At 42.9% G+C, this 24,473-nt stretch overlaps 1 protein-coding gene across 1 annotated transcript in view; it reads right to left on the minus strand.

Moving 5' to 3' along the window:
• Positions 1-24,473, minus strand: part of PRMT3 (protein arginine methyltransferase 3) — a 147,427-nt gene that overhangs the window by 49,288 nt on the left and 73,666 nt on the right. Inside the window, exons 12-13 of the mRNA XM_073604033.1 lie at positions 17,129-17,316; positions 14,172-14,258 (exon numbers count right to left, since the gene is read on the minus strand). Coding sequence (XP_073460134.1) covers positions 14,172-14,258; positions 17,129-17,316 — 275 coding nt within the window. The remainder of the gene's footprint in view (positions 1-14,171; positions 14,259-17,128; positions 17,317-24,473) is intronic.

Genomic DNA, 24,473 nt, shown 5'->3' on the forward strand with positions numbered 1-24,473 from the left:
ACGGACCGCTTGGTACCCCTCTTGGGTGCTTCCGCCAATATACAGCTTCCTCCACTCTGGAACCAAGTATTATCACTGAATATTGCACCTAAGAACTAGAAGTCACTAGCTTAGGTACAAACTGGAACTGACTTTATTGTAAATTCACCCAGAATATATACCATGCAAGATCGGGTAAGAGCTTGATCACCTTACCCTAGACCAGGGGTAGGCAACCTCGGCCCTCCAGCTGTTTTGAAACTACAAGTCCCATGACACATTGCAAGACCCTGACCATCACAGGTATGACTCCTAGAGGCAGAGGCATGATGGGATTTGTAATTTCACCACAGCTGGAGGGCCGAGGTTGCCTACCCCTGCCCTAGACAATTAGCACATCTAAGGAACAGCCAATATAATCATAAACAGTACGCTAATTAACAACAAGCCTTGATTAGTCAGGGAGTGCCGGCAACAAGCCCACAACCCTGGATACACAAATACATTACACATTATCATAAAACACATAAACATCCCACAATGGTTCGATAACGAGGTAAAATAGATACAAGACTAATCCCGTTATGTAGGAACCTCCAAGAGGAATAGCCAACAGTCAGAAACAATAGGTGACTCAGTTAACTCAACTAACAATGGAAATTCACACCTAGGATGGCACATAATGGGGCAAAGACACAATAAATTACACCCTAATCAGATTATAGCAGGAGACCCTAGCATCAGGTTGTTTTGAGCTGATTAATATCTTTTCTGAGTCTAGGAGGGGGGGGGATGAGGGGGTTAAAGCGGTCAATGCTGGTTTGGGCATAGAGGCCACAAGTCTGTATCCGGGTCCTCCAGTTCTCAGATTCTGTGTGTTTTGGGGAGACATAAATTCAAAGTAGAACTACTCTAGAGGTCCCCCAGGCACACACTTCCCAAAGAATAGAGCCCCCCCAAAAGCCAGGGCCCATAGTCAACCTGCAGTCCCCCCCAAAAGCCAGGGCCCATAGTCAGTAGGTAAGAGGCCAACCTGCAGCCCCCCCCCCCAAAAGCCCCTGTCCAGGTTGGGTCTGTCAGAAATGTTGTAAAAGCATGGCATAGCATTGTGATATGAAGCCCTTAGAGGACTCAGCATCCATAATAAGGTTAAAATTGGGAGTAGGGGACAAAATCCATTCAGAGGAATTACTCTGAGCCTTAATGGCATGGCGTAGCTGCAGGTCGTAAAGAAACATAGAGGGTGGTAGGTTAACTACTTAAGGACCGCCAGCCACAGTTATACGTCGACTGTTATACAGTAGCTGCCATAACCCCGGTATCCTCTTCAAGAGCAGACGGTCCTCTTTTAGATAAAAGCGGTCTCAGCGACGAATTCGCTGCGAGATCACTTATCGGGGGGGCCTCCCCCCTCCCGCCGCACTCCGGTGGTCTCCGCTGCTTACCGGAGCCGTCGGTAGCGGCAGAGACGATCGGGTCCTCTCCCCTCACAGGCTGGATGCCGGGTGAGGGAAAAATGCCCCCCCCCCCCCGTTCGGCTCCACACCATTGGATGGCGGAAGCGAAGTCAAATGTCACTTCCTTCCAATGGTCTTAAAGGGAAATTTTTTTTTTTTTTGCAAAAAAGATGACATTTTATTTTTTTATATTGCATTTTAGTGTAAATATGAGATCTGAAGTCTTTTTGACCCCCCCAGATCTCATATCTAAGAGGACCTGTCATGCTTTTTTTCTATTACAAGTGATGTTTACATTCCTTGTAATAGGAATAAAAGTGACCCAAAAATATTTTTTTTTAAAGTACAGTGTCAAAATAAAAAAAAAAAAGTAAAATAAAGAAGAAGAAAAAAAAAAAAAATGTAAAGCGCCCCGTCCCGCTGAGCTTGCGCGAAGAAGCGAACGTATACATAAGTCGTGCCCGCATATGACAACGTTGTTTAAACCACACATGTGAGGTATCACCGCGATCAATAGAGCGAGAGCAATAATTATTTCCCTAGACCTCCTCTGTAACTCAAAACTGGTAACCTGTAGAAATTTTTTAAACATCGCCTATGGATTTTTAAGGGTCGAAGTTTGTCGCCATTCCACGAGCGGGCGCAATTTTGAAGCATGACATGTTGGGTATCAATTTACTCGGCGTAACATTATCATTCACAATATAAAAAAAATTGGGCTAACTTTACTGTAGTCTTATTTTTTAATTAACAAAAAAAAAAAAGTGTATTTTTTCCCCAAAAAATTCGCTCGGAAGCCTGCTGATAAACAAATAAGGTGCAACAAAGTATTGCAACGACCGCCATTTTATTCTCTAGGGTGTCTGAAAAAAAAAAATATAATGTTCTAAGTAATTTTCTAGCAAAAAAAAAAAAGATTTTAACTTGTAAACACCAAGTCTGAAAAATAGGCCCGGTCCTTAAGTGGTTAAAGAGGAGGCCCAGGCCCCCCACATCCCCCCATGAAAAAATTTAAATATTATAATATAATAATAATAATATAATTTATGGACACTTACCTGCCCAGGGAGCCCACGATGTCGGCACCCCAGCCGATCTTCGGATCAACTGTCGGGGTGCAGCCGCCGCAATTTCTGGTAAGGGGACCCAGCAGTGAAGACTTTCGGCTCGCAGCGCGCTGTGCTTTCTAATTGGTCCGGCGGCAGAGGGAACCCGAACTTTCGAGAGATCGGGGCTGCGGCCCCCCGTCTCCCGGAAGTGGGGAACGGGGCCTGTCAAAAACAGGTACCTGTTCCCCCATCCCCCGTGAAAAGGTGCCAAATGTGGCACCGGAAGGGGGGGGGGGACACAGATAAGCGAAAGTTCCACTTTGGAGTGGAACTCCGCTTTAAACTTGGTATGAAGGTCGGAAAAAGACAGAAGAACCTCGTTATGAAATATATACGTTGAAGGTGTGCATCTCCATATACCGCGCACCTTTGGGGACTAAATTCAGTATGCCCATTCACCCTCTGAAGGTGTTTAGTTTTATTCCATATCTTCGGAATGACGATACACGTGGAATAAGCTTTTAGCGGTTTTCCAAGGACCTGAGCTTCAAGCGCCCGTGGGGTAGATTCCCTGTGGGTAGTATAAAGCATCCCAGCAGATGATGAACTACAATTAGGACTATTATGGTCACTCTGCTGAACTCCGAGTTCCAAGAAAATGATGCAGCTGAGCCGCCAGGTAATACAACCATTGGGTTGGGCAAGGCCAGACCTCCATCATCGCTGGGGCATTTCATATGTTTTAATCATAAACAATTTTTATTCTTATCCCTCTCAAAATACCGTTTTCACCCTCTTCATCTTTTGATTCATCCCGGTGCGGCTGATCGCCTGATCTCACACTTCCCGTCTACATGCATTAGCGTAGATTTGCTCTGGACTAAGGCTGCATTCACACCTGAGCATAGCGTCTTCTAGCGCTTTTCCGGCGTTTTCTCAAGTGTTTTTGGTGCATTTGTATTAAGCGTTTTTTGGGCTTTGGCGTTTTTTTATTAGCCAATATTGAAAACGATTACCTGTTGCATCATTTGTTGCTAGGTATGTTAGCTTTTCCATTAGCTTTTATTTCTTCTTTTATTATTATTAATTTATTATAATATTTTTTTGTTAGGGTAACAGGGTTCAAGCTAAAGTTTAGGTTAGGATTGGGGTTAGGGTTATTTATTATTATTTTATTTATTTTTAATTTTAATTTATTATTATTATAATTTAATAATAAATGAATAAATAAATGTAAAATAAATACACAAATAAAAATCATAAATAAAAATAATTAATTAATTCAATACTAATACTAAGTAACAATAAATAAATAATTAAACCTTAATTTTAACCCTTACCCCTTAAAAAATAAAATAATAATAAATAACTAAACACCCTAACACAAAAAACTCAGTTGTGAAATGATGTTACTTGTATATCAAGACATTGCTTGTATATTGTAAAGGAAATTTTAAAGTATTACACACTGCCCTCACTGTGCACACGGCACTAATCATGTTTACATTCTTTCGAGTCCTGATTAGAATTAGTCTGCCCATGTTACGCCCCTTGTTACCATAAACGTACAATTGTAATATTAATGTGATACCTACGTAATCATGTGTATAAAAACCTTCAATTGCATCATAATAAAGCACAACAGTTATTTGGAAAGATGCGGAGTATATCTTTTGTCTCTGTTCCCTACTGCAGTGGTTATTAATTTGGAACCATTAATCAATATGAGGATAGGAGTTGCCGATCTATAAATTTCCATGTCATTATCAAGTCAAAATGTATTAAAAAATGTTGCTCGTCTTGCAGAATGCTCTCAAACCAAGGTTTCAGTGTATCTTGATGTATGTAGGATTGCTTCCACTTCCTTATCCCCTGATGAAGACTTTATATAAGTTGAAACGCGTTGGGTTGACTTGGTGGATATGCAATTTATTTTATTAATTTGATGTATCCCTGCAGTATATGTATACTGTAGGAACGGTACAAGATCGGGACGTGAAGAGTCTAGACCAGCCAATTTTAAACCTGTTCAAGTTTTTTTTTTTTTTTATACACCAATTTGCAATTGTGTGCTTTGTATTGCTGCAACAAAGTCCCATGGAATATAACTTTTGTCTAGTGCAGGGGTAGGCAATCTTGGAAACCTCCAGCCGTGGTGAAACTACAAGTCCCATGAGACACTGCAAGACCCTGACAATCACAGGCATGACTCCTAGAGGCAGAGGCATGATGGGATTTGTAGTTTCCCCACAGCTGGAGCGCCCGAGGTTGCCCATCCCCTGGGGTCTAGTGTATCAGGGATGGGGCAGCCCTCTTCCCATGATAGGATTGCTACTCTCTTGCCTTCATCTCGCCTCACTGCACACAGGTCTCATTGCTGATCATCAGAATAGGATCTTATATATGGAGATGACAATAGAAGAAGACGAGCCAATCCCATTCCAGATCACAGGCGTCTCATTTCACTTAAAATCCATTTCTTTTAAATTAATCCTAAAATAGAGATGGAATTGTGCGTCCTGTTCGTTTGTTGGGATCCAATTCAGCGGGGGTCAAACCCAGGTCAGAGCTCCAAAAAGGAAAAAGCCTCTTAGACGCGCCGACTGCGCTCGCTGTACTATTTTGCCGCATTCCGCTGATGGAGAGACTGCGCCGGGGGTGGGGTGGGGGGAGATGTCCCGGAGGTAATGAGAACAAGGGGAATAATGAAAGAGGGGATGAAGACGGAACACACGCTGAGAGGAAGAGGAGGAGGAGGAGGACGGTGCGCAGCGGATTTCTTCTACTGCTGAAAATGTTTCAATTGTCAAAGAAATTAATCGATCCAATGTATCCGAATCAGAGATCGCAGGCTGATGAGGAAGAGAAGGGAACTAAACTGATAGCAGCTATGAGGAAAGATGAAGGTTGTGTTCACACCTGTGAGACACATTGAGGGTTTTATTTTTACGTGTTTGTCGCCTGATATGCCCTACCGCGTGATAAATGCCCCAAAGAGGCTCCTGCACCTTTTTTTACTTTTTTAGAGCCTCACGCAATTTTGCAATGGGCATTTTTTCATGCATTTTTGTTGCTACCCGCGTTTGAGGTGCCATTAAAGTGATATAAATCAGTTTCCACCCGGCCAATAGCAGATTGACGCCTGGGCGGTGGATTCCCTATCCTGAGTGGACGCACGTTCCTTCAGGGAAGCGCCGATCGCGGGGCTCGCTGCCTGTACCATGTGATCGCCGTGACCAATCGCAGCAGGTCACATGGCAGTTGCAAACAATGGATGGCTTCCTTTCATGCCATCCTTTGTGTACAATTGTGTTGCTAGCTGTGATTGGTCAATTTGATCACATGGTACAGACAGGGCCAAATCACAGCCCATCTGTACCACGTGGTTAGCTTTGACCAATCACAGCTAATTGCAACAAATCAGACTGAATTAATCCGTTTAATTAAATGCTTGCTTATAGCAATGTAATTCACTTCTATAAGCAAACATAATGTATTAAAAAAAAAAAAAAAAAAGGTCACTGTGCGCTGATTATCTGTGTAGATGTCCCTTTTAGAGAAACCAGTTATCGGCTCTGCTCTCCTCTTCTAATGCTGTCAGCGTGAGGAAAGGAATGCCGACAACCGGCTTCTGTTGACATCGAGATCAGCCGTGATTGGACACAGATGACCACATGGGTAAAGAGCCGCTGAATGGCTGTGTCCGGAGGGCTCTAAGATCACAGAGCATGCCACCTGCACACCGCAGCAGGCGCGATCATGGGAGGACGTCATATGACGGCCTCCCAGAACTAGCCGCCCACGCTGTAGCTGTCAGTTCGGCTATAACGCGGTTGGCAAGTGGCTAATCTGGGTTCCTTCCCCTGAGGAAGATCCATCAGGAACACCATCATACCGGCTGGGAAATTATACAGCTAGCCACCCCAGACTGTCAGCTGAGCGCCTCTCCTGGACACCAATAGGAACAGATACTACATTCGATCTTAGCTTTAAGGCCAAGAAGCCATCTAAACCCACATAGATCCTTCAGGTCCATTGGGCTGGTCTCATGAAACATGGTGGGCCCCACAGATCCATCAGGATCACCATCATATCAGCAGGGACCTTATACAGTCAGCCATCCCAGAATGATGGCAGAGCGCCTGTTGTGTAGTAGCGCCCCTCCTGGACACTGATAACAACAGATACTACATTCGATCTTAGCTTTAAGGCCAAGAAGCCATCTAAACCCACACAGATCCTTCAGGTCCATTGGGCTGGTCTCATGAAACTCGGTTGCCCCCCAGATCCATCAGGATCACCATCATACTAGCAGGGACCTTATACAGCCAGCCATCCCAGAATGATGGCAGAGCGCCTGTTGCCTAGTAACACCCCTCCTGGACACTGATAAGAACAGATACTACACTCGATCTTAGCTTTAGGGACAAGAAGCCATCTAACCCCACATAGATCCTTCAGGTCCACTAGGCTGGTCTCATGAAACTCGGTGGCCCCACAGATCCATCAGGATCACCATCATACCAGCAGGGACCTTATACAGCCAGCCATCCCTGAATGATGGCAGAGCGCCTGTTGCCTAGTAGCGCCCCTCCTGGACACTGATAAGAACAGATACTACACTCGATCTTAGCTTGAAGGCCAAGAAGCCATCTAACCCCCACATAAACCCTTCAGGTCCATTGGGCTGGTCTCATGAAACATGGTGGGCCCCGAAGATCCATCAGGATCACCATCATACCAGCAGGGACCTTATACAGTGAGCCATCCCAGAATGATGGCAGAGCGCCTGTTGCCTAGTAGTGCCCCTCCTGGACACCGATAAGAACAGATACTACACTCGATCTTAGCTTTAAGGACAAGAAGCCATCTAACCATACATAGACCATTCAGGTCCACTGGGCTGGTCTCATTAAAACATGGCGGGCCCAACACTACAGAGGTTGGCCACATGTCTCCTTGCTCGTTATTCATGGACAGACCCTCTGCTTGTCTACGCTTAGACTGGAAATTTGGAGTTTGCCTTTAACATCATCAAAGGTGAGTAGCATTCACCCCCGTGAATTCAACAGCTCGTGAGGTGAAGCCAAGCAAAGGCGGCGCTTATCGAACGCAAAATCAGCCGCTGTAATTTAACCGTCACCTGCTCTAATCCACTCAGCGCTACTCAAGTGTATCAAGACTGAAAAGGTAGACGGCTAATTCTATCAAACCTTCGCTTGATCCTTATTTAGGTTTAATTTAACGTCAGCGGGGTGAAGCCATCGATCGGTCACTCCGCAATCCTCACACTAGTGTCTGACCGCTCAGGCATACCCTGCCCAGCAAAGGACTTATGAATACACATTCCGGAGACACCAGGCTGAATTCAGGATCCTGCAGGGTCTGCTTCGCGGGATACCAACTACTATAACGTCTGTGCCCTCTTAGGAAGTGTATTTTAAATCTCATCTCCAGTCTTAGACAGTTGTACCGGCTCCTTTCCTGGACTGAAATTACCTTCTCTGATTCCACTGCACACTGTGAGCTTCTCACAACGTGCTTTAAAAGCGGCAGCAAGTCAGATAGAGCTCCGCCTCTTTTCCTGCCTGGACCGCCCCTTTTATTCACTGGATTTCAGTTCTTTCCAGCATCACTCCAAGGAACAAGTATTAAATATTACATCAAGTATTAAACAAATATTTCACTAAATTTATAAACTAAATATAAATATTTCAAATATTTAACTAAATATTCGTTAATATTATACACATAGTATAATTATTATAAATAAATTATACTATAATTTTATTAAATGTATTAAACTTAATTTAAATGATTAAATAAAGAATTAAAACTGATATAAATATTAACAAATATAAATATTAAATAATAGCAGAATCACATCAATTACTACATAATAACTAAATATTAATATTTTGTTACTTTTATAAATTACAGTATCTCACAAAAGTAAGTACACCCCTCAGTCACATGTCTGTAAATCTTTTCTTCTATCTTTTCATGTGACAACACTGAAGAAATGACACTTGTCTACAATGTAAAGTAGTGAGTGTACAGCTTGTATAACAGTGTAAATTTGCTGTCCCCTCAAAACAACTCAACACACAGTCATTAATGTCTAAACTGCTGGCAACAAAAGTCAGTACACCCCCTAAGTGAAAATGTCCAAATTGGGCTCAATTAGCCATTTTCCCTCCCCGGCGTCATGTGACTCTGTACACACACGGTCGGATTTTCCGACGGAGAAAGTGCGATCGGATTGTGTTGTCGGATATTCCGATCGTGTGTGGGCTCCATCTGACTTTTTCCGTCAGAATTCCTGACAAAGTTTGAGAGCGGGATATAAAATTTTCCGACAACAAAATCTGATCCTTTAAATTCCGATCGTGTGTAGACAAATCCGACGCACATAGTGCCACGCGTGCTCAGAATAAATTAAGAGACGAAAGCTATTGGCCACTGCCCCGTTTATAGTCCCGGCGTACGTGTTTTACGTCACCGCATTCAGAACGATCGGATTTTCCGACAACTTTGTGCGACCGTGTGTATGCAAGACAAGTTTGAGCCAACATCCGTCGGAAAAAATCCGATGAATTTTGTTGTCGAAATGTCCGTTCAATGTCGGATCGTGTGTACAGGGCATTAGTGTTACAAGGTCTCAGGTGTGAAAGGGGAGCAGGTGTGTTTAAATTTGGTGTTATCGCTCTCACTCTCTCATACTGGTCACTGGAAGTTCAACATGGCACCTCATGGCAAAGAACTCTCTGAGGATCTGAAAAAAAGAATTGTTGTTCTACATAAAGATGGCCTAGGCTATAAGAAGATTGCCAAGACCCTGAATCTGAGCTGCAGCACGGTGGCCAAGACCATACAGCGGTATAACAGGACAGGTTCCACTCAGAACAGGCCTCGCCATGGTCCACCAAAGAAGTTGAGGTCACGTGCTCAGCGTCATATCCAGAGGTTGTCTTTGGGAAATAGAAGTATGAGTGCTGCCAGCATTGCTGCAGAGGTTGAAGGGGTGGGGGGTCAGCCTGTCAGTGCTCAGACCATACACCGCACACTGCATCAAATTGGTCTGCATGGCTGTCGTCCCAGAAGGAAGCCTCTTCTAAATATGATGCACAAGAAAGCCCGCAAAACAGTTTGCTGAAGACAAGCTCTGTCCGTTTTTTTTTTTTTTTTTTTTTTTGCCATCTGTGTCCCACTGGGGAGATTTACCTTTACTTCCTGTCCCATAGCCAAAACAGGAAGCGAGTGGAAATCCCTGCAATTTATGGGAATCCAATGGGGCCCACCAGGTCACCAGAACTAGTGCCCCCCATTGGAAGATTTCCCCTCTATTACTGTTCTAGGGACAACCCAACATTTGTGATTCTTTTTTACATTCACTTTTGATGAGAACGGTAAATAGGAAAAATAGAGGAGGGTGAATCTCCCCAACAGGGGCACAGACAGCGATACAAACTGACAGGGGTTCTAATCCCTCTCCACTCCATCCAAAACGAAAAACAAAAAAAAATGCCTTTAATTTTACTTTAAAAATGTTAAATTAAATAAAATTATAATATTATAATAAATATTAACAAATATAAATATGAAATAGCAGAATCACATCAAGTATTATATAGTAACTAAATATTACTTTTTTAATTACAATTATATATTAAATGCATTGCACTTTAAAAAAAAAATATTAAAGAATGAATTACAATTGTTCCATTAAATATAATATTATAATAAATATTAACAACTAGAAATATGAAATAATAGCAGAATCGCATCAATTACTATATAACTAAAGATTAATATTTTATTACTATTAAGTGCATTCAACTTCATAAAAAATTAAGTAATAAATGATTTATTGATTTATTAAAGAATTAAAATTGTCAAATTAAATATAATATTATAATAAAAATATTAAATAATTAGTAAATAAATAATAAAAAGGTGGAGATTATTTCGAATTTTATATATAAGAGAAAAAAAAAAACATTAAAAAAAAAAACAAGGACAAGCTTATAGGATTTATCAATTATATTTAGAATTTCCTCTGTCGCAAATCGTTTTCAATCGCTCGCAGCTCTCCGGCGTACTTACAACATCCCGAACGCGGGTGACTCATTCCCGTACTTTGTACGTAATGAATACTTTGATTTGTACAGGACTGTCGGGGCGTCTCACCACCATCCCCATTAATATAAATATAATTGTGCTCTGGAATTAAATATGGCCAGATCAATTCTCATTCCGTCAGCTTCCTGCGGATGGCTGCAGTCCTGTAATGAAAAGGATTGGTGCGGGGGGGGGGGGGGGGGAGAGGGGGACGGGACCATGCTCAGGAACGCCGCGCGGAAATCTTCATGGGATGGGGGCGTTTGGAAAGTGGCGCAGTTATTATAATAGAGAGTCAGAGCATGACTATTTTTTTTTTTTTTTTAGGAACAAGGGGAAAAAAGATAAATAGAAAATTAACCTCCCCCCCCCCCAACCCTGCCCCCGTTTCATCTGCAGTAGCTATTCTTGGCGCGGGCGGGGAGGAAAGTCGCCCTCTTTGTGGTGATGGAGTGGATAGGTTTAGTTAGGGGCTGACAATTCATTTATCATCTTTGGATGCCCAACCTTGCAGCAAATGAACAATAAAGCACCTCGTCCCCGCTGAACATTTTTTTTTTATGTACAAGAGCATAAATTGTACATGTGTGTGAAGATAAACACGGCGGCGTTCTCATCAGACCGCTCCGAGCGTATCGCAGCGCAGCCTCCATCGCAAAGGAGGCGCCGCATAACGTACAGTACGGGAGACGGGCCAACAGGATCTAATATGGGGAATGTAATAGGTGTCTTTTATACATTTGTTCAGGACAAAAAAAAAAAAAAAGTATTTAAAGAAAAAAATTAATAAATTTTATATATATATATATATATATATATATATATACACACACATATACATAATTTATATTAAAAAAAAAGTATTTAAAGAATAAAATAAATAAATATATGTATATATATATATATATATATATATATATATATATATATATATACACACACACATACATAATTTATAAAAAAAAAAAAAAAAAAAAGTACAGAAGAAAATAATTAAATTTTTATATATATATATATATATATATATATATATATATATATATATATATATATATATATATATATACACACACACACACACATAATTTATAAAAAGAAAAAAGTATTTAAAGAAAAAAAAATAATTTATATAAATATATATACACACACATATACATTATATATATATATATATATATATATATATACACATACACACACACCGGTGTATATATATATATATATATATATATATATATATATATATATATATATATATATATATATATATATATAAATAAAAGTATTTAAAGAAAAAACATGTACAAATGTGTGTGTGTATATGTGTATATATATATATATATATATCTCTATATATCTATCTATACACACATACACATACATACATACATACACACATACTGTATTACTGTTTATATATATATATATATATCTCTACACATACACAGTTCTTAGCATGAATGTGTACATCCCTTTTGAAAAGTAAGATTTTAATCAATAACTCAATGAACACAAGAAATATTTCCAAAATTTTGACAAAACTGAGTATTATATTATTATTATTATTATTCATGTTTTATATAGCGCCAACAGTTTACGCAGTGCTTTACAATGTAGAGGGGGGACAGCACAATTACAGTACAATACAGAAGGGACAGAAGGGACCGGCTCGTAGAGCTTACATTCTAAAGGGAGGGGGTGGTACAAAGTGTAATAGATTCGGGGAATGATTTGATGGGGTTGTTAGGTGGGTGTGGGATAGGCTTTCCTGAATAAGTGAGTTTTCAGGGATCTCCTAAAGGTGGACAGGTTAGGGGCTGATCGGATATACTGGGGCAGGGAGTTCCAGAGGATGGGAGAGGCTCTGGAGAAGTCCTGAAGGCGAGCATGGGAGGAGGTAACAAGGGAGCTAGAGAGCAGGAGAGTTTTATAGAACATTCGATTAGCTCATTACATGAAAATAAGGTTAATAATATAACTTGGATTACAGAATCTTCAGTTTTACTCAAATTAGTTGATGCAAAAATGAATACACCCCACAATAAAAACTCCTCCATCTAGTATTTTGTATGACCTCCATGATTTGTAAGGACGGCACCAAGTCTCCTAGGCATAGAATTTCTCCATTCTTCAAGAACGACCCCTTCTAGGTGCCACCCCCACTAATCTCCATGCGGGGCGCCTAGATTTCTATGAGGTTTTTTTTTTTAGCACATGATTAGAACCTGAGACTCTAATTGGCTTCAAAAAGGTTGGACTCAGGGCGCAGACCCCTTCCACTTGTGACATTAGCGAATCAACATTCGCTATCGTCTTCCTGCTTCTCCTCCCGGCCAATCAGGACAGGAAAGAGGTCCTAAGACCGGATGGGCTGGGAGGAGAAGCAACCGGATGGGCAGGGAGGAGAAGCGACTGGATTGGTTGGGAGGAGAAGTGACCGGATGGGCCGGGAGGAGAAGCGACCGGATTGGCAGGGAGGAGAAGCGACCGGATTGGCAGGGAGGAGAAGCGACCGGATTGGCAGGGAGGAGAAGCGACCGGATTGGCAGGGAGGAGAAGCGACCGGATTGGCAGGGAGGAGAAGCAACCGGATTGGCAGGGAGGAGAAGCAACCGGATTGGCAGGGAGGAGAAGCAACCGGATTGGCAGGGAGGAGAAGCAACCGGATTGGCAGGGAGGAGAAGCAACTGGATTGGCAGGGAGGAGAAGCAACCGGATTGGCAGGGAGGAGAAACAACCAGATTAGCAGGGAGGAGAAACAACCAGATTAGCAGGGAGGAGAAGTGACCGGATGGGCAGGGAGAAAAAGCGACCGGATGGGCAGGGAGGAGAAGCGACCGGATTGGCAGGGAGAAGAAGTGACCGGATGGACAGGGAGAAGAAGTGACCAGATGGGCAGGGAGGAGAAGTGACCGGATTGGGTGGGATTAGAGGCGACTGGATTGGCAGAGAGAAGAAGCGACTGGATTGGCAGAGAGAAGAAGCGACCAAATTGTCAGGGAGGAGAAGCGACCGGATTGGCAGGGAGGAGAAGCGACCGGATTGGCAGGGAGGAGAAGCGACCGGATTGGCAGGGAGGAGAAGCGACCGGATTAGCAGGGAGGAGAAGCGACCGGATTGGCAGGGAGGAGAAGCGACCGGATTGGCAGGGAGGAGAAGCGACCGGATTGGGAGGGAGGAGAAGCGACCGGATTGGCAGAGAGGAGAAGCGACAGGATTGGCAAGGAGAAGAAGCGACCGGATTGGCATGAGGGAGAAGCGACCGGATTGGCTGGGAGGAGAAACAACCGGATTGGCTGGGAGGAGAAGTGACCAGATGGCCAGGGAGAAGCCAGGAAAGCCGTCTGCAAACTGTATGGGATAAGTGCGGGGCTAGTGAGCGAGCAGGGAGTTTGTTTGCCGCCGCCGCCCCCCCCAAAACAAAATGGAGCACCAGCCGCCACTGGCACTGATGCCTGTCAGATCTCAGTTTACTGTACCCAGACCGGTACAAGCTGATTGGCTGGGATGGGTCACTGCATTTAGCAAAAGTTTAATACAGAAGAAAAAGAAAAAGGTCTCTTACCGTACACACCCCGTCCTTCGTTATCGGCAGCGAGAAATCAGAGGAAAAGTCCAGTTCTTTCACAATTGTCATCAGGCAATTGATATCCTAAAGAGGGCGAAAGAACAAAAATGAAACCCCCAAAAAAGTGTAAAGGGGTAATTCCAATTTTCGAGGGAAAAAAATATACCGTAATTAAAAAACGAATATAGCGTATACAACTGCTACACAAGTCATATTGTAACTGAATGTAATAAAGGGTCGCCCTACGCGGTGGGATTTATCTATGGGGAGATGTACAGGTGTCAGACCTAAACTGGTTAAAATTGATACTTTAGTGCAGAAATGACCATGTGCAGCTTCTTTATTGTATTACTGAGCCAGGAAATACTCATTTGTGGTAATAAATGACCCTAAAAAAACAATTACAATGTGTCAAAGCCCCTTCTCTCATAAAGGACATATTTCGATTAAAAAAAAAAAATCACTTTTAAATGTTAATTGCTCGGCGTTTATTAAACACGGGATGAACATGTTCGGCATGAGCGCCCGGAAAATAAAGTCAATAAGTAATTTTTTGCTTAAAAATAAATCTGATCATTTAACGGTTCGCGATAATATGACCTGAACCGTGAACGGAACTGGGTTAGGATTTAAAATATGGTGCTTTAGATAACTTCAGCATAAACATTTATTTGGTATGTTTACAACACCAACATATTCCATAGCACTGTACAAAGTACCTAGATGTATTCATCTTTGCCAACCACTACAGCTCAAAGCAGAACAAAAAAAAAGCAAGATAAAGATGAATGGCGCATTAAACATACAAAACTAAAACCTGCTTTTGCTGCAACCTTCAGCTTTAATCTAGAGCTTTGCTTGTAATACATTTTTCTGCCTCTAGATGTCCTCAGTTTAAAAAGGTCAGCTGCATTCAACCCACTTTTCTCTGGAGCTGAGGTCATCCCGGACCAGCCCCCAACCTGAGCTTTGCCAACCACTACAGCTCAAAGCAGAACTCCAACAAAAATAGCAAAATAAAGGTGAATTGGGCATTAAACATACAAAACGAAAACCTGCTTTTACTGCAACATTCAGCTTTAATCTAGAGGTTTCCTTGTAATACTTTCTTCTGCCTCTAGATGTCCTCAGTTTAAAAAAGGTCGGCAGCATTCACCCCATTTTCTCCAAGCTGAGGTTATCCCGGACCAGCCCCCAACCCGTGACTGGACAGTAAGGCCCGGGTTCACACTACTGCCGCATGCGGCTCACAGCAGGGGGTCAGGTGCGTCCTGGTTCAACGTTTCAGGTCCGATTTCAGCCCCGAATTTTTGGTCTGAATTCGGACCTGAAAACGGACCAAAAGACGCACAGGACCCCAGCGCAAATTTGCACCGGAGGCGCAGAGGAGATATGTGAACCGGTTCCATAGAGAGCCGGTCACGATCTCCTACCATGCGAATTGGATGCGGGGGAAAAACCTGCATCCAATTTGCATAGGTGTGAACCCAGCCTAAAAAGGAGAAGCAGCGCAGTGATGAGCTCATCTCTCTACTCCACCCATCAGCATGCTTCTTGTTAGCACATTTACCGATTGGCTTATTGTACGGTTTCTTGCTCTCCCATTCTGAGCTCTGCTGTACAGGAAGTGCAGCTTCACTTCGATTCATTTTTTCCCTGGCAGGTTAGCTTTGCCAACCACTACAGCTCAAAGCAGAACTCCAACAAAACATAAAAAGATAAATATGAATGGCTCATTAGGGAGGGAACACTGAGACCTGCTTTTACTGCACCACTCAGCTTTAGTCAAGAGGTTTCCTTGTAATGCCTTCTTCTGCCTCTAGATGTCCTCAGTTCAATAGCCAGCAGCATTCAACCCACTTCACGTGAGCTGAGGCCCCACCCCACCACCAGCCTCCAACCCATGACTGGACAGTGAAAGGAGAAAGGCAAAAGTGATAAAAACTCATCTGCTCTTTCCTCCTATCAGCATGATTATTGGCAGCACATGCACTGATTGGCTCATTATACTGTTTCTTGCTCTCATATTCTGAGCTCTGCAGTACAGGGAAGTACAGGTTCTCTTTAAATCCTTTTTGCCTGGCAGGTTAGCTTTGCCAACCACTACAGCTCAAAGCAGAACTCCAAGAAAAAATAACAAGATAAACATGAATGGCTCATTAGGGAGGGAACACTGAAACCTGCTTTTATTGCAACATTCAGCTTTAATCTAGAGGTTTCCTTGTAATTCTTTTTTTCTGCCTCTAGATGTCCCGGACCAGCCCCCAGTCTGTGACTGGACAGTGAATGGAGAAGCAGCACAATGGTGAGCTCATCTTCCTGTCACACGTGGGAGCCGCCGGTAACGGCACGTGCTTCAGTGCGCATGTGCCGATGACGTCGGCACATGCAAATACAGGGGACGTCTCCTAAACCGTGCAGGTTTAGGAGATATCCAGTGTAGCTACAGGTAAGCCTTATTATAGGCTTACCTGTAGCAAAAAGCGCTTGTAAAGGGTTCACCACAACCACTATAATCCAGAGATTTTCCTCAGCCCAATGGCCAGCAGCATTCAACCCATGTCATCTGAGCTGAGATCATCCCGGACCAGCCCCCAACCTGTGACTGGACAGTGAAAGGAGAAGCAGCACAGTGAAGAGCTCATCTCTAAGCTCTCTTCTCCTATCGGAATTCATCTTGCCAGCACATGCACTGATTGGCTCATTGTACTAGCTTCTTCCTTTCCCATTCAGAGTTCTGTTGTAGAAGGACTGGAAGAGGCCGATACCAGGTCACATTCAGGCACTTACTTTCTTGTATTTAAAAAAATACATTTACTGATGTATTAATAAAACACAAAGCTTTTTGATTTGTCTCTTTTATACCTGCCTAGAGTTCAGCTTCTATCTAAAGGCTGGAGACCAAAAGACAAGACAACACACTCCATGAATAAGGCAACCTTCTCCATTGTTACCTTTATAATAGATGGTTGGGAAATGATGGTGTCCGGGTTCACAACCTCCACTACAGTCTCCGGTAAGACGGCTTTCTTCATACACGACATGTTAAATCCATAGACGTCATCCCAGAAGGCCAGCTTCCCAGCGTGCTTCTCCAGATCACACAATGCCACCAGGCTGAGGGTACAGCGGTCCGGGTACACTGAAAAAGACACACAGACTACTATAGACATGAATGCAGGAGGGGGAAAAATATACAAATAAATATATATATATATATACACACACACACACACACACACACACACACACACACACACACACACACACAGTGCCTTGAAAAAGTATTCATACCCCTTGAAATTTCCCACATGTTGTCATGTTACAACCAAAAAACGTTAATGTATTTTATTGGGATTTTATGTGATAGACCAACACAAAGCGGCTCATAATTGTGAAGTGGAAGAAAAATGATAAATGGTTTTTCAAATTGTTTACAAATAAATATGTGAAAAGTGTGGTGGGGGCATTTGTATTCAGCCTCCTTTACTCTGATACCCCCAACTAAACCAATTGCCTTCAGAAGTCACCTAATCAGTAAATAGAGTCCACCTGTGTGTAATTTAATCTCAGTATAAATACAACTGTTCTGTGAAGCCCTCAGAGGTTTGGTAGAGAACCTTAGTGAACAAACAGCATCATAAAGGTCAAGGAACACACCAGACAGGTCAGGGATAAAGTTGTGGAGAAATATAAAGCAGGGTTAGGTTATAATAAAATCTCCCAAGCTTTGAACATCTCATGGAGCTCTGTTCAATCCATCATCCGAAAATGGAATGAGTATGGCACAACTGCAAACCTACCAAGACATGGCCGTCCACCTAAACTGACCAGCCGGGCAAGGAGAACATTCATCAGAGAAGAGCCAAGAGGTCCATGGTAACTCTGGAGGAGCTGCAGAGATCCACAGCTCAGGTGGGAGAATCTGTCCACAGGACAACTATTAGTCGTGCTCTCCACAAATCTGCCCTTTATGGAAGAGTGACAAGAAGAAAGACATTGGTGAAAGAAAGTCATAAGAAGTCCTGTTTGCAGTTTGTGAGAAGCCATGTGGAGGACACAGCAAACATGTGGAAGAAGGTGATCTGGTCAGATGAGGCCAAAATTGAACTTTTTTGCCTAAGGGACAGTCCACACCACATGCAGTCCAGTGCGTTTTTTTTTTCTGCATCAAAAACGCATGGAAAGTAGAATATATGGTTTGATTATATGGTTTTCAATGGCATGGTTCACAGCAGTGCTTGCAGTTCCAGTGCGTTTTGGTTCCAGAAAAAAAGTAGAATATGCTGCATTTTTCCTGCACTGGAGTGTACTGGTACGCTGCAAAATGCACCAAAAACACTCTGGAACACACTTGTCCTTATTTAAGGTTAAGAAAAAAGAGGGGGGGAGCACAGGACTGCATTAAAAACACACCAAAAACGCACTGCACTGCAGAAAAGCACCGAGAATGCATCCTGACTGCGTTTCTATGGTGTGAACCGGCCCTAAGAGCAACGTATGTGTGGCGGAAAACTAACACTGCACATTACCCTGAACATCAGCTGTTATTGCAGCGAAAGGCGGTTCTACAAACTACTGACTCCGGGGGGGCGCCATACAAATGTACCCCCCACACTTTTCACATATTTATTTGTAAAAAAAAATGTTGAAAACCATTTATCATTTTCCTTCCACTTCACAATTATGTCCAATTTGTGTTGGTCTATCACATAAAATCCCAATAAAATACATTTACGTTTTTGGTTGTAACATGACAAAATGTGGAAAATTTCAAGGGGTATGAATACTTTTTCAAGGCTCTGTATTTATATATATATATATATATATATATATATATATATATATATATATATATATATATATATATATATATATATAGGCCGCATATGAACATGTTGTCCCTGAAGTTGATGTGTAGAAAGCAGAAAAAATGGACATCCCGGTTTGTTGTGTATGGGGAACTGTGTAACGGCAGACTGGTCAGGGTGTCCACAGCTAAAAACGCATACGATGGGTATGTGAGCATCAGAACTGGAGCACAGAGTGATGGAAGAAGGTTGGCTGGTCTCATGAATGACGTTTTAACTTTTACATCATGTGGATGGCCGGGTGCGCCACTTACCTGGGGCAGAGATGGCACCAGGATGCAGTATGGGAAGAAGACAAGCCGGCGGAGGGGCAGTCATGTGATGCTTTGGGGAATGTTCTGCTGGGAAGCCTTGGCTCCTGACATTCATGTGGATGTTACTTGACAGGTACCACCACCTACCTAAACATTGTTGGTGACCAAGTACACCCCTTAATTGTAACAGTATTTACTGAAGGCAGTGGCTTCTTTCAGCAGGATAATGCGCCCCGCCACCCTGCAAAAATGGTTCAAGAATGGTTTGAGGAACACAGCAATGAGTTGGAGGTGTTGACTTGGCCTCAAGATTTTCCAGATCTCAATCCAATTGAGCATCTGTGATGTGCTGGAAAAACAAGTCCGATCCATGGAGGTCCCACCTCACAACTTACAGGACTTAAAGGATCTGCTAGTGATGGCTTGGTAGCCAGATACCACAACGTACCTTCAGAGGTCTAGTGGAGTCCATGCCTTGTCAGGTCAGGGCTGTTTTGGTGGCAAAAGGGAGACCTACTCAATATTAGGTGGGGGTCATTAGGGTATATATATATATATATATATATATATATATATATATATATATTATATATAATATTATATATAGTGGGGATGGATGGAAAGTATTCAGACCCCCTTAAATTTTTCACTCTTTGTTATATTGCAGCCATTTGCTAAAATCATTTAAGTTCATTTTTTTCCTCATTAATGTACACACAGCACCCCATATTGACAGAAAAACACAGAATTGTTGACATTTTGGCAGATTTATTAAAAAAGAAAAACTGAAATATCACATGGTCCTAAGTATTCAGACCCTTTAATGTGACACTCATATATTTAACTCAGGTGGTGTCCATTTCTTCTGATCATCCTTGAGATGGTTCTACACCTTCATTTGAGTCCAGCTGTGTTTGATTATACTGATTGGACTTGATTAGGAAAGCCACACACCTGTCTATATAAGACCTTACAGCTCACAGTGCATGTCAGAGCAAATGAGAATCATGAGGTCAAAGGAACTGCCTGAAGAGCTCAGAGACAGAATTGTGGCAAGGCACAGATATGGCCAAGGTTACAAAAAAATTTCTGCTGCACTTAAGGTTCCTAAGAGCACAGTGGCCTCCATAATCCTTAAATGGAAGACGTTTGGGACAACCAGAACCCTTCCTAGAGCTGGCCGTCCGGCCAAACTGAGCTATCGGGGGAGAAGAGCCTTGGTGAGAGAGGTAAAGAAGAACCCAAAGATCACTGTGACTGAGCTCCAGAGATGCAGTCGGGAGATGGGAGAAAGTTGTAGAAAGTCAACCATCACTGCAGCCCTCCACCAGTCGGGGCTTTATGGCAGAGTGGCCCGACGGAAGCCTCTCCTCAGTGCAAGACACATGAAAGCCCGCATGGAGTTTGCTAAAAAAAACACCTGAAGGACTCCAAGATGGTGAGAAATAAGATTCTCTGGTCTGATGAGACCAAAATAGAACTTTTTGGCCTTAATTCTAAGCGATATGTGTGGAGAAAACCAGGCACTGCTCATCACCTGTCCAATACAGTCCCAACAGTGAAGCATGGTGGTGGCAGCATCATGCTGTGGGGGTGTTTTTCAGCTGCAGAGACAGGACGACTGGTTGCAATCGAGGGAAAGATGAATGCAGCCAAGTACAGGGATATCCTGGATGAAAACCTTCTCCAGAGTGCTCAGGACCTCAGACTGGGCCGAAGGTTTACCTTCCAACAAGACAATGACCCTAAGCACACAGCTAAAGTAACGAAGGAGTGGCTTCACAACTCTGTGACTGTTCTTGAATGGCCCAGCCAGAGTCCTGACTTAAACCCAATTGAGCATCTCTGGAGAGACCTAAAAATGGCCGTCCACCAACGTTTACCATCCAACCTGACAGAACTGGAGAGGATCTGCAAGGAGGGATGGCAGAGGATCCCCAAATCCAGGTGTGAAAAACTTGTTGCATCTTTCCCAAAAAGACTCATGGCTGTATTAGATCAAAAGGGGCTTCTACTAAATACTGAGCAAAGGTTCTGAATACTTAGGACCATGTGATATTTCAGTTTTTCTTTTTTAATAAATCTGCAAAAATGTCAACAATTCTGTGTTTTTCTGTCAATATGGGGTGCTGTGTGTACAATATGGGGTGCTGTGTGTACAATATGGGGTGCTGTGTGTACAATATGGGGTGCTGTGTGTACAATATGGGGTGCTGTGTGTACATTAATGAGGGAAAAAATGAACTTAAATGATTTTAGCAAATGGCTGCAATATAACAAAGAGTGAAAAATTTAAGGGGGTCTGAATACTTTCTGTCCCCACTATTATATATATATATAAAGGGGGGGGGTAATCTTATAAATGTGTGAAAATCAGAGCTCATACAGTTAGTGGGTGTCTGAGCCAAATATCACTTCTCAATGGACTTTTCATTGGACATACATTCACACCACCAATCCACTACAACAGTGGTAGTCAACTTGCAAGGTGCAGGAGGCCTCAACTTTGGCCCCCACAACAGGGCCACACACAATACTCAGCATTATAATAATATATAGCACCAACAGTTTACGCAGAGCTTTACAAAATAATACAGTCTATGAAAAAATTGTAATTGTTATTTTATTGGGCACGCATTATGCAAAGCAGCCCAACACACGTCAATCATCAGACAATTAGAAAAAAAAATGCCTTTAGTTTAGACGTTGGCTGATGCCGTGCAGGTAATTGAATATGCAGCTTGTATAGTATCTCACAAAGCTAAGTACACCCCTCACATTTTTGTAAATCTTTTCTTCTATCTTTTCATGTGACAACACTGAAGAAATGACACTTTGCAACAATGTAAAGTAGTGAGTGTACAGCTTGTATAACAGTGAAAATGTCCAAATTGGGCCCAATTAGCCATTTTCCCTCCCCGGTGTCATGTGACTCATTAGTGTTACAAGGTCTCAGGTGTGAATGAGGAGCAGGTGTGTTAAATTTGGTGTTATCGCTCTCACTCTCTCATACTGGTCACTGGAAGTTCAACATGGCACCTCATGGCAAAGAACTGTCTGAGGATCTGGAAATAAGAATTGTTGCTCTACATAAAGACGGTCCAGGCTATAAGAAGATTGCCAAGACCCTGAAACTGAGCTGCAGCACGGTGGCCAAGACCATACAGCGGTATAACAGGACAGGTTCCACTCAGAACAGGCCTCGCCATGGTCCACCAAAGAAGTTGAGGTCACGTGCTCAGCGTCATATCCAGAGGTTGTCTTTGGGAAATAGATGTATGAGTGCTGCCAGCATTGCTGCAGAGGTTGAAGGGGTGGGGGGTCAGCCTGTCAGTGCTCAGACCATACGCCGCACACTGCATCAAATTGGTCTGCATGGCTGTCGTCCCAGAAGGAAGCCTCTTCTAAAGATTATGCACAAGAAAGCCCGCAAAACAGTTTGCTGAAGACAAGCAGACTAAGGACATGGATTACTGGAACCATGTCCTGTGGTCTGATGAGACCAAGATAAACGTATTTGGTTCAGATGGTGTCAAGTGTGTGTGGCAGCAACCAGGTGAGGAGTACAAAGACAAGTGTGTCTTGTCTACAGTCAAGCATGGTGGTGGGAGTGTCATGGTCTGGGGCTGCATGAGTGCTGCCGGCACTGGGGAGCTACAGTTCATTGAGGGAACCATGAATGCCAACATGTACTGTGACATACTGAAGTAGAGCATGATCCCCTCCCTTCAGAGACTGGGCAGCAGGGCAGTATTCCAACATAACGACCCCAAACACACCTCCAAGACGACCACTGCCTTGCTAAAGAAGCTGAGGGTAAAGGTAATGGACTGGCCAAGCATGTCTCCAGACCTAAACCCTATTGATCATCTGTGGGACATCCTCAAATGGAAGGTGGAGGAGCGCAAGGTCTCTAACATCCACCAGCTCTGTGATGTCATCATGGAGGAGGGGAAGAGGACTCCAGTGACAACCTGTGAAGTTCTGGTGACCTCCATACCCAAGAGGGTTAAGGCAGTGCTGGAAAATAATGGTGGCCACACAAAATATTGACACTTTGGGCCCAATTTGGACATTTTCACTTAGGGGTGTACTGACTTTTGTTGCCAGCGGTTTAGACATTAATGGCTGTGTGTTGAGTTATTTTGAGGGGACAGCAAATTTACACTGTTATACAAGCTGTACACTCACTACTTTACATTGTAGACAAGTGTCATTTCTTCAGTGTTGTCACATGAAAAGATAGAAGAAAATATTTACAAAAATGTGAGGGGTGTACTCTCTTTTGGGAATTTCTGTATATAACGGTGAACATTGTGGATTTATATCAGAATCGGTTATTAGGTGTATTTTGACTTTTTCGCCTCTCCTTGCTGAACGCTTTTACGACGATTCATTTCAGAAACAATCAGCGCATTCAAATGCGGCAATAAAGGATCTTTATGGAGCAGAAAATACAAATATCACCAAGTGTGACCTACACCGAGTGCAGAGCGCCCCGCGCCTGTCACCACCTAAATCTTCCCGGTAAAGTAGGACTCTACCTCTGAGTGTCTGTAGAGGAGGCTTCAAGGAACAATCCACGTTGGAGGATTCAACGAAACTCCAGACAATTAATGTCTGCTTTGGATTTGGATACGGTAGATCCAATGACCACTGAATTAGCATGTTTAATACCCACTTGACACCTCCAGAAGATTTAACCCCCCCCATGATCAAGCCATTTTTTGCAAAACGGCACTGCGTTACTTTAACCGACAATTGCGCGGTCAAATAAAATATATGTCCTTTTTCCCCACAAATAGAGCTTTCTTTTGGTGGTATTTGTTCACCTCTGCATTTTTTTTTTTTTTGCACTATAAACTAATTTCTTCATAAATTTAGGTCGATATGTATTCTGCTACATATTTTTGGTAAAAAAAAAAAATCCCAATCAGTGTATATTGATTGACCTGCGCAAAAGTTATAGCTTCTACAAACTATGGGATATATACTGGAATTTAAAAAAGAGGGGGTTAGGGGACTCTGCATCAGACTTGGCTCTACAAGGAGGATGCCGGGGTCAACTGTGGGGGACAGGATCTATGGAGGGGGCTGGGGGAGTTGCAGGGACACTGTGGGCGACCAAAGGGTTCCTTAGGGGGGGTTGGAGGCACAATGGGGGGGGCTAAAGG

The sequence above is a fragment of the Aquarana catesbeiana genome, linkage group LG11, assembly GCF_042186555.1.
Source record: "Aquarana catesbeiana isolate 2022-GZ linkage group LG11, ASM4218655v1, whole genome shotgun sequence".
NCBI lineage: Eukaryota > Metazoa > Chordata > Amphibia > Anura > Ranidae > Aquarana > Aquarana catesbeiana.